Raw genomic sequence first — 16,237 nt, forward strand, 5'->3', positions numbered from 1 at the left:
GGGGCTGGGCCGGCCACTCAGCACCTCCCCGCCCGGGCCGGGCAGCGCCGAGGGGCCCGCCCGCCACAGAAAGCCGCCCAACCTCCAGCGCGCTTCCCGCCGCTGGCACGCGCCTGCCGCGGCGCCGGGCCGCAGAGCCGTACCTCCAAGCCGCCAGGGGGAGCTGCGCGGCCGCGGCCGCCCTTTTCCCGCCGCGTTCCCTCCGCGCTCCTTCCGGGTGCGCGCGGCGCCGCTCGTCGGCGGGGGCCGGTGTCCGCCACAAAACGGGGGCCCAGGCCGGCGGGCCGCCGCCTTCGCCATGGGGAAGAAACACAAGAAGCACAAGTCGGACAAGCACCCCTACGAGGGTGGGTGGGCAGGCAGGCAGGAAGGGGGCCGCCAGGGAGGAAGGCCCCAGAGCGGGCGCGGGCCCTGGGCCTTCCCCGCCGCCGGGGCGGCCCGGCCCGGCCCGGCCGTGTCCACCGGTCTGGGAACTGAGGGGAGAAGCTGAGGCCGTGTGGGGAGCGGGGAGAGCGGCCGTGGTGAGCCCGGGGCGGGGAGGCTGCGGGCGGCCGTCGGGGCTCGGCTCTGCTCCTCTGTGAGGGAGGAGCAGAAGCAACTGCAGGGGCTGGGGAAAAAAGTGAGATCTGGGTCAGTGACAGTCCTGGAAAAAAGTGAGATCTAGGTCAGTGACAGTCCTGGAGAGAGCCCCAGAGCAGCGGGGAGCTTGTGCTGCGTTGGGAGGGTGTTCTCTGCCGCACTGACGCGGCTTCCTTCTCTGCTCTTAGAGTATGTAGAAAAGCCCCTGAAGCTGGTGCTGAAAGTTGGAGGAAATGAAGTTGCTGAACTCTCTACTGGAAGTCCAGGACTTGATTCCAGCCTCTACGAAGACAAATCTGAACATGAAAAACACAAGGACAGAAAAAGGAAAAAGAGAAAGAAAGGAGAAAAACAATCTCCTGGAGAAGAAAAGGAGAAAAGAAAGAGAAAAGTTAAGGTATGTATTGATGCTAGTGAATTTTAGCAAAAAAAAAAGACTCAACTTTCTCTAGTTTTCACCCCAAAAGGTGAGCAGGTATGACTGCAACTTGCATCTTTAAATTGGAATACATTCGAATGCAGTATGTTAGCTTTGCTTATTCCTTTCATTAGAAAAAGGTAAGTGAAGTCATCTGACATGTCTCATCTTTCAAAAAAATATTGGTGCATATAAGAGCACAGAAAAATAAAAGGGGGGGAATTCTGTGTTTAAATAAAACTATTTATATAAAACAGAATGAAGACTTTACAAGTTCTTAATTAAAAAGGAAAAAAATGTACTTCCCTCTAGGGGTTCTTAACATGATAAGTAATTTTAACACATTTATTTGAAGCACTACGAGTACCTCTGATTTTAAATGTTTTGATTATTTCTTACTAGTTTTTCTGAAACTTTCAAAAATAATTGTTGGGGCTTCACTGGAGACAATTCTCTGTGCAGAGAATGGTGCAGAGTTGTTCCTGTCATGCTGTAAGGAACATGCATGTAAAAATGTCTATCACGTTTTTAAAAAAGTAGTTCTGTGATACATTGCATTGTATAGCTGATTTACTTTATTGTCCAGCAGATGGAGACAGCGCGTAAAGAATACAAGGGTTTTAAACACTTACAAACTCTTTTTTTTTTTATTTTTTTAAACTCTAGGAAGTTGTTTGGAAAAATCCAGAAGGCGTTATGTACCATAATAATGCTGGTTTTGCAGGTTCTCTGAATTTCCATAGCAATCTTTCTCTTTCTAGGAGGATAAAAAGAAACGGGATCGAGACCATGGAGACAGTGAGGGAGAGCAGGAAATGAGATGTCAGACCCCCATCAGGTTGGAATTGCCACCAGAGAAACCATTGACGAGTACTTTAGCAAAACAGGAGGGTAGGAAAAATAAAAGAAATTTCTTTTGCTGATTCCAGTTTTCTTTAATTGACTCACATTTCATTTTTCTTTGTTTCTTTATCAAGTGACCTGATATTTTTTGCAGTCTCAGTGTTTTTCCCCATCTCATATATGTGTTCAAGTATTCAAATATTTGAATTATGTGGCTGCGTGCTGCTTTGCAGAACGGTACCTGGTACCTGTGTCAGAATGTCGAGTAAGGCCAAGGAGAACAGTAGATCCCCTGTAAATGTTGTGGGTTTTGCCGCTGTATTCTTTTCATTTATGATGAATTCTCCAGTTGCATCAGTTTCGTTGGGTTGATTTCTAATATCTTGGAAGCTTAGTCCCTCTTGCAGTCAGTTCTGTTTCACACCCTTTCTCCCCCCATTTCTTTTTGGTCTAGAGGTGGAGCAGACGCCACTTCAGGAAGCGCTGAATCAACTCATGAGACAGCTGCAGAGGTAAATGTCTGTGCTACAGGCTTTCACAGCTATGGAATGAGAGTAACATACACTGAAGGAAGAGGCATATAAAAAGCTGAGTGAAAATATTATTGCTAAATACATTACTAACAGGACTATTTTAGGAATTTAAGTACCAGTTTTAGAATGCATACTTACTACTTCTCAGCTTAGGCTTCTTGTAAACACCTCCGGTTCCAAGTTTTAAAGTACTTTTTGAAAACTTTCAAAAATAGGACCATTTTTCAATAGTTTGATGCTTTTTTCAGAGAGGCACAAGAGTTTGCAATCAACTAGCCAAAACTTCTTTTACCTCGAGTTCTCCTATTTTTAGCATTATTTACTATGAAAGGAAGTACAGACTTGCAAACTTAAACCGCATTCTCTTACTCTTTTATTAACCAGATGTCTTTTAATTAAAACAATCAGGCTTGCAGAATTTGTAGTTCTTTCAAGTAGGCAATAGTTTAAGATATTCTTTCTTGAAGTATTAAGAAAATCTGTACGTCTTGTACAAGAGTGGTCGAAAGATCTTTCCCTTTACCTGTCTCACCAGATGAAGCTTGCAGCTTTGTGAGTTTTCTGTTAACCTTAGATTTTCAAGACCTTGGTGTTGGTTCCAAGAAGCTACCAGCCAGCTGTCAAAGCATGCATGTGTTTGTTTTGGCTACGTTTGCATGCGTACAGGAAGAAGCCCCTTTTGCTTTTGAACCCTGCCTATCAGGTGGAAGCTGTTGTGCAAGTGTTCCACAGGTGTTGCAGAATATCTGCACTGAGTGCTTCTGCAGTATGGGTAGCAAAATGCTTTTCACTGTTCTGTAGCAGCTTTGCAACTTGGGAGTAGAAATCCATAAATTGTAAATAAGCCTCGGGAAAAAGGCCTGAAACGCCAAGGATTTCCCCGGTGTGTGTAGTGACAGCGAGGAATGTTGGTGTGGGAGGCCAGTCTCGAGCTACAGCGTTTAGGGAAAGGCAAAAAGCCAGTGGTTCTGGAGGAGAGACTCTGGCCAGCTTATCAACTAAGCCTGATCCTAAGGAGAAAATACCAGTTGACTGTATTTGATTTTAATGCTCTTAGAAGCACCTAGGAACATCAGTGTATGTCAGAGATCACCGAAAGCCTTAGGAAATTTTGATGTAAAAAAACTGTTAACATTACATAACCTGAAAAGTAACATAATCATAAATACACACTTTCTATCACAGCTCTTAGCAACAAGCTTTCCCCTGTGTTAATTTCAGAGTACACGATGAATGACAAGTATAAATTCGTACGACCTCTGTTCCCTTTAGTTTTCAGTGGCTTAATTGTTGTAAAACCACTTTTTGAAAAGCTAAAACCTAAAAAAAAAAAGGTGGGGTTTTTTGGGTTTTTTTTTTATTTTTTTTTTTAATATTCTAGGGAACACAGGTAGTTATCAAAATGTAGAACTACCTTCTGAAATACGATTGTAGCACTTTTTTGGTATGCGGGTTGCGTATGGGATCTTTTCAACCTTCAAAAGTGAAAGATTATGCTGACAAAAGCTATTTCTAGCTTCATGGTTTTGATTCCTTTCTGTTTAATTCCAAGCCCAATATGTTCTTTGTTTTAAGTTGAAACATTAAAAAAATGTCTTTTCATTTCTTAACAGAAAAGATCCAAGTTCTTTCTTTTCATTTCCTGTGACTGACTTTATTGCTCCTGGCTATTCCATGATCATTAAAAACCCAATGGATTTTAGTACCATGAAAGAGAAGATCAAGAACAATGGGTACCAGTCCATAGAAGAGTTAAAGGTAACTGCACGTTTTTACTACAAAGATGTGTTATGCTCAATTGACCTGAACTCTGGTATTTTATGAGAATATGGAGATGCCAGAAGAACTTCTGCCTCAAGAAATGTTTCTTGTTGAATTTTTGTGAGCAAATAAGTTCTGGATGTGAAAGAGAAAACACTTCTGGTTTGTAAATATGCATCTCCAGAAGTCGTGGATGGATTTATTGGCTGTGCCTGTCCGTTACCACTTAGCCATCTGCCTCCCCTCAGTGCTAGCCAGGCTTACCGAGCCGTGCAGCTCCACAGCTAGGGAAGACAAGGTCAGCTCAGTCCTGTTGGCAGCAGCTGCTTAACCCTGTGCTGTAGTGCATCTGGTGGACTTGGGGGCCCCTAAAGCTTTTTAAGCTGTGGAGCTTCTTTTGTTTTGTGGTTTGTTTTTTTTTTGTTGTTGTTTTTTTTTTTTTCCCCAGCAGAAATATTCTCTAGGTCTTTACTGGGCTAGATGAGGACCTGAGAAGTGTAATTTGTGTGTGATTAACAGTTGAACTTAGGCAGATGTTAGTTAATAGTATTGGTTGTATCTTCTTGCACATTCTTCTTTAGAGCTCCAAAAGTTAAGGGTAGTATTCCCTGTTGTTTCAGCTGTTTCTGGTTAGTTTTTCAGTTTGATTTTTTTTTTTTTGTGTCTTTGTAGGCTCTGCAGTGAGATTAGAAGTTAAGTTCCTAGCTCAGTGATTCAAGAAATGAACTTCAAACAAGCATACATTTCTTTTCTTCATTGTAGCTGAAACTTTGGCGTATTCCTTACAATGATTTAACTTTGAATTGTGGCTTTTCTATATTTAAAGTTAGCTTTATTTTCTTTTTTTTTTCCCTCAAGACACTGCATTTGCTGCAAGGATTTTAATACAGTATGCTATAAAATGTTAACTTTCATTACAAAATTATTAATGTCTGTACAGGATAACTTCAAACTGATGTGTACTAATGCAATGATTTACAACAAACCAGACACCATTTACTACAAAGCTGCAAAAAAACTGCTGCACTCAGGGATGAAGATACTTAGCCAGGTAATAGAAAATACAAACCAAAGTGTCTTAAAATGTACTTGTTCCTTTTTGATCCCTCTTTAATTCCACTTTTCTTACAGGGATCTCATGAAAATTAATAAAAACTTGCTTAATATTTGTTAAATGCTTGCATGTTAGAATTTAAATGGTACATTGTTTTAAGGCTTATGCTTTAGTACTGCTACGCAATCAGTTATTGAAGAAATATTGGCATTTAATATTTTATTTTTCTAAACTGACTTTACACTTGCTAGTATACGAAAGGAAGAGCTGAAATAAGATCATCCTCTATGGGTAGGTTAGGAAAAAGTTAATTGAAGTAGCAAATAAAAGGATACCGGTGTTTTTTAGGAGAGAATTCAGAGCCTGAAACAAAGTATAGAATTCATGGCTGACCTACAGAAGACAAGGAAGGAGAAGGACAAGGCAGAACTGCAGCAAACTGGGGAAGATGAAAATGGTCCTGGGAAAGACAAAGGAGAACCTGTGGATGGTGACACCAAAGCGTTCAAAACACCCAGCAAAGAACACAAAAAGTGAAGTATTATCTCAGTAACAGTTATAGGATACACCCTTTAAATGCTGCTGAAACAAGATGACTTTTAGGGACCAGTCGGTGTGGGTTTCTGTCTTCCAGGTACTGCATAGACACTAAGACTTCTTCATCTCAAGGGAGCAATGTTTATAGAAAGCGTCCTCTTATACCAAAAATAAACTAAGTTTAGAATCTTTTATGATACCATCGTTTTTTAGCGTGGTAACCCTGTACTGGTCATCACCTCTATTCCTTCAGTTATTTTCTATTTCAGTGTTTATTTCACATAAGTAGTATTGTTTTGGAGAAAGCTTGCAAACATGATCTCTTAAACATTTTGGTACAAATAACTATATAACAAATTTCAAGTACTTTTTTTTTTTTACGTAGTAGTTGTATTTGAAAGATGTAAATGAGTAGCTATAGAAAGTATTACGTATCTTTTAGTATCTATAAGTAACCCTTTCGTTGTTCTCAAATACTTGTGACTTCATTTCACAGATCTGAAAATACAGATGGTAAAATTCAGAGTATCTCGTATTTTATTTTACCAGAATACCCTTGTTAGTTTTATGGGAGTGATGACATAAAATCTGGCAACGTGCTGAATTAGGACATCAATATGGCTTAAGTAAGCTAAACACAAAGACCTTTACAGTTACTAACATAAAGCATTTGCTGATAGAAATCTTTGTCACCTATTTTTCCCAGCTGTATGAAATACAGTCAATATTAAATGGCGCTTTTTTTGGTTAGTTTTGTTTGTTTGTTTGTTTACAAAAGCAGTTTGCATAGCTGGCAAAACCAATTTCTTCACTATGTCCTTTCATGATATTTAGCCAATTGGTGTCTGTTAAATCTATCTGTTGAAGTTAGTAACGAAGCTGCCTGGGTTTCATTCACAGGAAGGACAAAGATCTACTTGAAGACAAATTACGAAACAATAGCTTGGAAAAGGAACAAGAGCAGATTGATCGTATTGTTAAAGAATCTGGAGGAAAGTTAACGAGACGCCTTGCAAACAGCCAGGTAAATCTTTGTGTATTTGGTAACTCACTTCACTTTGTCATGAGCTTGGCATACTTTTGAGTTCACGTCGGTTGAAACTCAGGGTATGCTTTTAAAAAAAAAAAAAGGCATGTCGAATTTGATCAGCAGGGCAAGTTCAGCTTGAATTTTCAGAAATTTTGGACAAGGTAGTAGAAAAGCATGAACAGTAAAAACCTCAAGAAAATATCTCAAATCTGACCTGCACAAAAACCCGCAGTTCTGAAACAGCCACATAGCCAATCCAAGGTTATTAATATTACAGGAGAAGGAAGCCAGTTTGGTAATACTGGGCACATTTAATTTTTATACATGAATTACATATTTTATTTCTTAGCCTCTGCAGAAGTGTTAATATTTATTGTAATTTCTTAATTCCTTGAGCCTATGCCAATAAAAAGTGAAAATAGGACAGTTAGAGCACCACTCACTTCTGAGTCTGACTGATCTTTCCAAATCCCTTTCTGATTCCTAGGGATATCCTAGGAACCCCAGTTTCATTAGACGTTTTTATGAGTTTAAGGGCCACGAATTGCAACTAACATGTCAATTAAAATGGTCTGATCTTATTTCAGTGTGAATTTGAAAGAAGAAAACCAGATGGTACGACAACTCTGGGCCTTCTTAATCCGGTTGACCTTACTGCAGGAGGTAAGTTGGCATGGCTTGGTAACAAGCCACTTTCACCTGCTTGGTCTACTGCTTTTTTGCTGGGGCAGATCAGCAAACACTGGCCAAGAACTGGATTTAAAGAGCTGCAGCTGAGGGAGCACAGAGATGGGGACCAGTTGTGGCTGTTAGGAGCAGCTGGAGGGAGCCCTTGGTGGCTGTTGCTGCTCTTTTTTGTGGGAGCCGCAAGAAGAAGCTTTTGCCATGGCAGAAGAGACTGCTTGCTGTATACTTGGGCACATTTAATTCCTGGACTCCCCTTAAGACTGGTCCATGTACAGAGTGCAGTGTCTCTGACCCAGAAGGTCACAGATGTGCTAGAATTGGCCACTGGGAACTGTCTGGGTCCCAAATCGTTTTGTCGTCGTAGTGCTGCTAGCTAAAAGAGTGCAGGTGCTTGGCTGTTTAAATGCCAGCTCATGACAGAGCTGAACTGACCAGGTCTAGAATAGACGGAAACCGAGCCGAAAACTTGGCTTCTCCCTTCTCCACTATTTGTGCAGTACGAAACATCAGCAAGAATAAACAAAGTGTGGTCTTCCGCATTAAGAGTCAGCTCCTCTTCAATGATGCCCTTCCCTTTTGTTAGGGCAGGAGAGGAAGGGGGAAGACTGATAGTGAAAGCTTAACATTTCGGATAAATCTTCTATACTTAACTAATATTACCACTTACTTGGTCTGGATTCACGTTTGAGACTACACACAGTCTTTACTATGAAGCGTTTGGAGAGGAAAACACACTTTGGGAGTTGCATCTTGTTTATACTGAAGTTTCTGGCTATGAGTGTTAAATGACTTTGGATATCTTCCTGTGTCACTGAACTGTGCCTTCCTGACTTCTGTGCTTGGATATATCCGATTGTAGAACCTGGTTACTGCCCTGTGAAGCTGGGTATGACGGCAGGAAGACTTCAGTCGGGAGTTAATACATTACAAGGGTTCAAAGAAGATAAAAGAAACAAGGTTACTCCAGGCAAGTGCTGATTTTTTAATTTTTTTTTTTTAGTGTAAATCCTCCTCCTTATAGAAACAAAATATGTTGATCTCATTACTAGGACACAAATAGTTTGGAACGGAGGGGTTTTTAATGATAAAGCACATTATTGCGTGTATCTGTCACACAACTGGGTGGCACACCACAAAAGCTTGATTGGCACATACAAAAGGGGAGGCATATTTAATAAAATGTTGCTCCGTATTGAGAGGAGGAGCTATAGGTAAAGGTTTTGCTAGCTTGGCAAGAGCTAGTGAGGAGCCGGGGAACCTGTTACCAGCACCAGACTGAATTTTTGTATTGTATGAAGGCTTACAGTATTGTTAGTACAGCATTTGTTAATACAAGTGCATTTGATATCCATGTTTCTGAAACATGTTACATTTACACAGATGGGATTCTGTGAAAGTTTGTTTTCACCATAAGAAATACATTCCTAAAAGTTTATTTTTTGGGGTTGTTTTACAACCCCTTCTCGTCTTTATTCACTACGTGCATATCAGATAACAATAATTAGTACTGTGGTTGTTTGTTAGTGACGTACTTGAATTACGGACCCTATAGTTCCTATGCTCCAACGTACGATTCTACATTTGCCAACATAAGCAAAGAAGATTCTGACTTAATCTATTCGACGTATGGGGAGGACTCTAATCAAGGATCTCTCAGGTAATCAAACAACTAGGGTTCAGCTTTCACGTGCAGAAGCAGTTATGTGCACCTCTGCGCAGTATGGGCTGTGTCTTGGCTGTTGACTGATATCACAACTGTCTTTATAGCCTACTGGTTTTGGTTGTTTGTTTTAAGAAGCAAATACTTCAACAGAATTTGCTTGGAAAGGGAAATTAGCAAACATTGAAGGATTTTGATGCTGCTGATACATAAGAACGTACAGTCTAAACATAAGTATTTATAACTAACTCTGAAGGAATAGTGTTAAAAGTCAGAAAAATGTTGAGTGGTACAAGCTTTTATAGAAGCTGGCCTTTTTTTTAACATTAATGAACTTAGTGCCTTGAGCGAGATGCGTCTTTGTTAATGTCAAACACTGTGGTCAGAGAGGGAGAGCTGAGTCCAGAGATAGCGATTCCCAGTTCCATTCTTAAGCAGCGTGTATACTGCTTGATTTTAGTATTACTTACTGCGGTAAAAATAATTATTTATCAATGTTTTTATTATCCTTGACTTTAATGCTGAAGTTTTTCTAATCCTTTTGTTTTATGAGAATCTCAAAAATAGCGTACGCAGTGGTGGTATAAATTCGTATGGAATGTGGGAACACTCAAGTACAGTGCAATGTTAAGTGCCGGTGGAAGTTTGCTTTGTTTGCTGCAGCTGCCCGAGGCAGTATACTTTTCCTAGCTTTTCAGTTTTTGTTAGGAATCTGAATGGGTTCCTCAGCTACAAAAGGCACGGATAATTAAACTAAAGCAAGCCGTTTAGATCAAATTCTATGCTACTTTTTGTGTTTTATGTGCTGTACATACTGGTTTGACTTTACGTAACTTGCTTCCACTGACTGTTTGCTATGAAAGTAGTTACCTTAACTGTCTTTTGATCTTCTAGTACTCATGAGTTTTTGATGAAGTCACAAGATTATCCTTTCTTAATGGCTGATAGTTTGCTTGATGTTCTGACTAAAGGAGGACATTCTAGAGCTCTCAGAGAACTGGAAATGGTAAGGGTGGATTTGGGTACTGTTTGGTCTTTGGTTTTGGCGCACAGGCTATAAAGCTAGAGAGAGATGATGCTGATCCTGTTGATTGGCTCCCTTTGATTGGTAAAATTTGACAGCAAAGACTGATCTTTGTCTCCAGTGGATGGGTTTTCTGCAAAGGGATTATTCTGACTTGTTAATTAGCGAAACATGAAAATTAACAAAATATTGTAGATAGAGACAGTTATACATTCTTTCTCTGTCTGCCCTCCCACTACCATTAGCACTAGCTCCTGCTCCATGTGGTAGGAGAATACCAATTAGCAGTTGTTTAGAAATGAGGTGACCATGCATGGGCTTTCTTGTTTCCGTGAGAAGTTTCCCATGTTCCTAGCAGCCACTGTTTAGTTCGGGAGAATTAGTAACTAGTTTTTCCCCTGACTTGGTGCACTGCATTTAAACTCGAGTACATGCTGTGTAAAAGTAGTAAGGAGCTGCTCTTCAGATTCTTAGGAGATTTCAGCACCCGTATACGCCAAGCATGGCTGGAATCAAAGGGGCCGGTTCGACGATCTTAACTTAATTGACAACCCCAAAATTAGTTGAAAGTCTTGGTTTGAGTTTCACAGCAATGTAAACTACTGAAATAAAGAGAATGTAGCCTTATTACTAGTGGATCAAATACTAGCAGAATTAATACTAGAAATAGTTTGTGGATCAAAGATCAGCCTCTCTTTAGCGTTACCAGTTCAGCTCTTTCTGGTGCCCAGTAGTGCCACTGACCTAGAGGGTTCAGCCGCTACTGTTGCAGGTATTAAGAGAAACACATTTCTGTATAGAAACAGGACACGTTTCAGCCTTAGTTAGCATCCGTCCTTTTCTTCCTGCCCCACTGTAACTGATCTCCCGTGTGACGTCACTGGGGAAAAGCGTGTGGGCTTTGCAAGGAGCAATAAGATGTGTGCTGTAAACATGTATTTTAGTAAAATTAATGTCTGAAGAAAGCCCTCTAAAATAGCTACTTTGTAACTTTGTGTACAGAGAAAGCTCCTTCTGACACTTTGTATTCACCTCAGTGTAAAAATACTGCCTTGTGTAAGGTTTTACTTTGAACCTAAAGAAAAGGTTAATTTTAATGCCTTCCTTAAAAATCCTTTCTCCATTCAGCCGTTGGAGGAAGCTGAAGGCCCACATGAAAGAAGTGATGCAATAAAAGATGTAAAGGTAAGCTTTTTCTTTATCAATTAATTACCCTAACAAACTTGCTAACCCCACAGCTGTAAATCTGCCTACAACTGTAAGGCCTACGCAGCCACACTGAGACTGTGACAAGCTGTGCACAAACACTATGTATGCGACTCGTGACAACAGCATGCTATTTTGTAGGCATTTAGAGAGTAAGAATCTCCAAAAACTGAAGTCTTTAGTCACAGAACGGTTTGGGTGGGAAGGGACCTTAAAGGTCAGCTTATTCCAACCCCCCTGCCAGGAGCAGGGACATCTCCAACCACATCAGGTTGCTCAGAGCCTCATCCAGCCTGGCCTTGAACGTTTCCAGGGATGGGGCACCCACCGCCTCTCTGGGCAACCTGGGCCAGTGCTCCACCATCCTCACGGTGAAGAATTTCTTCCTGATGTCTAATCTAAACCTACCCTCTTCTAGTTAAAAGCCATTAAACAAGGGAACTGGAAAACAATGCTTGTATATTTTTGTTTGTGATTGTTTAACAAGATGTTCTGGTTGGCAGCTATAGTTTTATTCCTATCTTAATCTGATTTGGTTTAATGAGAACTTGTAATAAGTAAGTGTAAAATCCCACACAGTACATAGCTGTCTCTGAGGAGTTTTTCTCAGATACCTTGTGCTCCTGTAGGCATGCAAGTATCCCTAAAATCATTCCACCCAAACTTTGCTCAGTTACACAAAGCACGGTGGCAGTTCTAGGGAAACAGCTGCTCCCCTGAAGCCTTTGGCTGCAGCCAGTTCTGAGGTTGGTTTTGAATTTTGGCCTTAGATAATTCCTTGAGGTCACCTAAGCCAGAGTTTATTTTTTTTTTTTTTTAAATGAGGATGCTGGTCTTAAGTTCCCTCTCTATGCTCACTTTTTTTTGTAGAGCAGACTAATTTTAACCAACTCTGTGTTCTGATTTTCCCCAGACACTTCTGTTGTTTCAAGGCTGATCTAAGTATTATCCTAAATAGTTACCTGCTGGGTTTTTTGTTGGTTTTTTTTTTGTTTGTATGTTTGGTTTTTTCAGATTTTGGAAATTGACGTTGCTGCCAGGCTGGACTCTGCTAATAACGACAGACTGACGGCACTAAAAGCTGTGACAAACTTTGGCTTGCCCATGGAAGAGTTTGATTCTGAGGGTAAGATTTTTTTTGGTACTTCTTATGTCTGTAACTGTTTCAATTTCTCCGTCCCTTCACACAGTCAGCCTTGCCAGATCTTATATCACAGTGTCAGCAAGTAACTCTTACTAGTTAGGACTTTCTTTTCTTTGTTAAACAGAGGCTGAAATCTTCCAGAGGAAACTTGATGAAACAACAAAGCTCCTGAGAGAACTCCAGGATGCTCAAAATGAACGACTAAGTACAAAACCGCCCCCGAACATGATTTGCCTTCTGGGTCCGTCTTACCGAGAGATGCACTTGGGTAAATACACTTCTGATCGGCCCTGCAGAATTCACCAAGCATCAGCTGTATCAATTGTATCAACTCCAGTAAGGACAAAAGTTCAACAGTTCCAGTGCAGAATAAGTGCCCTGTTAGGCCTAGAAAATTAATTAAACTTTTTTTTTCTACATAAAGCCAGATGAAGGTTTTGAACAGTAATTACTATTTCCTCTTCATTAATACATTTCCCTATGTCGTAGTTCAGCCCCAACGGGGACCAGACTACGCAGTCTCTCTCTCACTCCCCCCACTCTCCGAGAGAATAGGAGGAGATTTGACAAACAAAAGAAAACCAGGAAAAAAAAAAACCAAACACGCGGGTTGAGATTGAACAAAAAGTAAATTTAACAGTAATGACAGAAGAAAACAAGACAGTGATGGAACACAAATACAGTACAATACCTCACAACAGATCTCCACATCCAGTCTCTTCCAAGTAGCAGGGGGCCTGCCTTCAGCACCCTCCTCACTTATATACTGAGCATGATGGCAGATGGGATGGAATAGCCCTTTGGCTAATTTGGGTAAATTAACCCCAGCTGTTAGCTAATTAGTTAACTATCCCAGCCATAGGGGCTACCAGCTTCAGTTCTCCACCCAGCTCAGGTAAATATTAACTCTATCCTGGCCAGAACCAGGACACCCTAGAACTGATGGGGAGCTCTCTCTATGCCATGGGGCAGCTGATAGCCGAATGCCTCTCCATGATTTTTACCGTGTCTTTGAACAGGGGTTGTTTAAGTATTCCCATGTTCTTACCGTAAGGCTAGCTTTATTCCAGGTCTGGTCTAGGTCTCAGTCTGTTTTATTTTATCCATTAATACCAATCACACATTTTTTTAATTATCTGAGCAAAGCTGCTTCTCTCACAGGTTGGTTATACAGCATGTGTTAAGGGCAACCTTCTAAGATAGGACAGGGCGCAGCGGGTGTCTGTTCTGCAAGTAAAACTGCCTTGTGCAATACCAGCTACAGCTTTTTTTAATTTTTTTTTTTTTTTAAGCGGAGAGAGTAACCAATAACCTGAAGGAACTTGCACAGCAAGTGACTCCAGGTGATATTGTCAGCACGTACGGAATCCGGAAAGCAATGGGAATTTCAGTTCCTGTACCTGATGCAGAAGACAGCTGGGTGGATTTGACAGAGGGTGAGTATACAAAAATGTATTGTAGAGTCTGCTCAGCTAAAACTGCAAAAACAGCTAAAACTCGGCACATCTGCAAATCATTAGACTGGCTTGTGGTGGAACTTGCCATAACTTAGTTCCAACTTTCAGTTTTTCTCCCCTTTAAAAAATTCTGTTTCTAATGGAAAGTTTGGTCTCAGTCCAGAATTAATCCTTTGGATGCATGGAAGTTTGATTCAGCTACATCAAATAGTCATTTTACCATTCATCTTACAGCACTGCCCCACTTTGAACCTTGGCGGTCTGTTCAATTTTAGTTTTTCCATTTAGTCTGAAGTGAGAAGAGTTCAAATTCCTCACTTGCTCAAACCAGGACATCACGCTTCCTTCTTCTCCAAGCTTTTGGCTGTTCACTCCTCTTGCTTCAACATGGCCAGCTCCAGCACTTTAAGTTAGCAGTGTCAGTTCAGCTCGCCTCCTCCAGCCAAACGTAAGCACAGCTTTTGCTGGATGGAGGAGACTGGGCAGTGGAAAATCTGCCACTAAAAAGTGCCAGAACTGGATCTCCCCCTTGCAGCACACGAACGGTAAACGCACACCTGGAGGTTGTGTTCATCCCCAGTTTTTAAGGCAGGTAAGAGTTGCCGTTCAAGAAATGTAATTCACACAACAGCTGTACTCAATGTGTGGTTTATAAATAGTTTCAGCTAAGATGTTGTTTAGTGAGAAGAGCAGGATTACTTCAGGAACAAACTCATGTTTTCAAGGAAACTGCTCAAGAAATTTCCATTTCTCTCATCATTATTGAGCAATTTCTTTGTCCTAGCACTGTACAAGAGACACGAATATAACAGAACCAGCTGACACAGGATTTTCTTGGCCTGCCTTAGAACAGGCAGCTGACTCAGGCCTGTCAGCAGCAGTAGCAGATGACTTCAGGAGGGCTGTTCTGTACACGTGTATCTGCTGCCTGACCTGCTCTCTGTTGTAACATTTCAGGCTGCCAAGAACCCCAGACAACCGCCACCATCCCTGAAAATGAGTGTGGTCCAGTTCCGGTCTGAAGCTGCGGTCGAGTTTGCCGCTGCTTGTTTGATTCTATTTAAGAACCAGATAAACTCCCCTCAGGTGCATTCACTGAGCGTATGTATATTGAGTGTTAAACTGCTTTTATTAAACTTTGGAACTGATGACATTTGAAAGGGAATGGTTTGTGTTAGAGTTACTTCAGCTCCATCAATGCACTAAATTATTCTTTTTGCATTCTTTGGCATTTTAAAGCACCTCTGCAGCAGTTAAGGTTTCCTGGATTTGCCAGTGTCTGGGAAAGTCCAAGTGTAAGTGCAGCTGTGCTGACAGATGGCGCAGGGAGCCACCAAGAGTTCTGAAAGCAGTGTATGGCCTCTAGCTGACTCCCGTTGGGGCAAAGCAATCATTAGTGTCTGAACAGGTACGTTTCCCTTTTTAGAGTTACTGTGCAACTCTCAGAAGAGAAATAAACTTTTTAAATAAAACTGCTGGAGCCTGATGTAGCTGTGCTACACGTCGGTTCTGCCACAGGCACCCTGACAGATTTTTAAATGTTGCTCCTTTTTCCCCCGTGGTTCCAGTGTGACACTGGACTCGCACAGCAAGGACAGTGCCATCCGACCAGGAACTGCTCATGGGTGCAGTGGCAGGGGATTGAAACAAGTAGGTAACAAAGGCAACGCATCATCATCATCATCAGTTCCACCCTCTGCCCCCAGTCTTACGGCCAACATCACCCTTGCACTCCTTTCCTTCCTCCTCTCCAAAACCAGCTGCAGAGGTGTTTACTTAATTGTTCTTCAGCTTTCACACTTCTTAAATTAAAATTCATTCCAGAAAACTTGACCTGCCAGCCTGGCTTTTTTTCTCCAATAGTTTCAGTTGTCCCAGAATAGTTCTTAATATATCACCACTGGCATTTTTTCACAGTTCTAGGTAATTGCAGCTGAACTATTTCTCCAGGGAATGAATTCTTCCATTAATATTTAAGCAGTTGCATGCTACAAGAGAACACAAGGTGCACAACCACAGAGCCAGCCCAACCACCCTTGGCTCACGCCGGAGCGTCTCCTTTCCCATCACTTGCCATTCATGCAGCGCAGCAGAGGTGACAGAACACCAAGCACTGAAATTATTCTTCAGCCGTTCAACTCAAGTATGTCACACTACATGTTTTCCACTTACACAGTTGTTTTTTAAATACAAATATGAGTAAAACCAATCTCATTAACTCTACAGGGGTAGAAGAACTATGTCCCTTCTCATGCGAACCTTCATCAAAATAATTGCACAACTACACAAGTTTCAGGAAGTTTT

General features: G+C 41.3%; 1 protein-coding gene across 1 annotated transcript; it reads left to right on the forward strand.

Moving 5' to 3' along the window:
* Positions 1-201: 201 nt before the first annotated feature.
* BRD7 (bromodomain containing 7) lies at positions 202-15,093 on the forward strand. Its single transcript, XM_086758000.1, has 17 exons — positions 202-347; positions 768-976; positions 1,759-1,888; positions 2,295-2,352; positions 3,987-4,131; positions 5,075-5,185; positions 5,537-5,721; positions 6,626-6,749; positions 7,343-7,418; positions 8,302-8,409; positions 8,967-9,099; positions 9,997-10,108; positions 11,255-11,311; positions 12,347-12,458; positions 12,601-12,744; positions 13,769-13,912; positions 14,891-15,093. Exons 1-17 carry the CDS (start codon positions 299-301, stop codon positions 14,953-14,955), a joined length of 1,962 nt encoding a protein of 653 aa, XP_086614126.1. The 5' UTR covers positions 202-298; the 3' UTR covers positions 14,956-15,093.
* The last annotated feature ends 1,144 nt before the right edge of the window (positions 15,094-16,237 follow it).

Source organism: Chlamydotis macqueenii, chromosome 13 (genome assembly GCF_036417535.1).
Source record: "Chlamydotis macqueenii isolate bChlMac1 chromosome 13, bChlMac1.mat, whole genome shotgun sequence".
Taxonomy (NCBI): Eukaryota; Metazoa; Chordata; class Aves; order Otidiformes; family Otididae; genus Chlamydotis; species Chlamydotis macqueenii.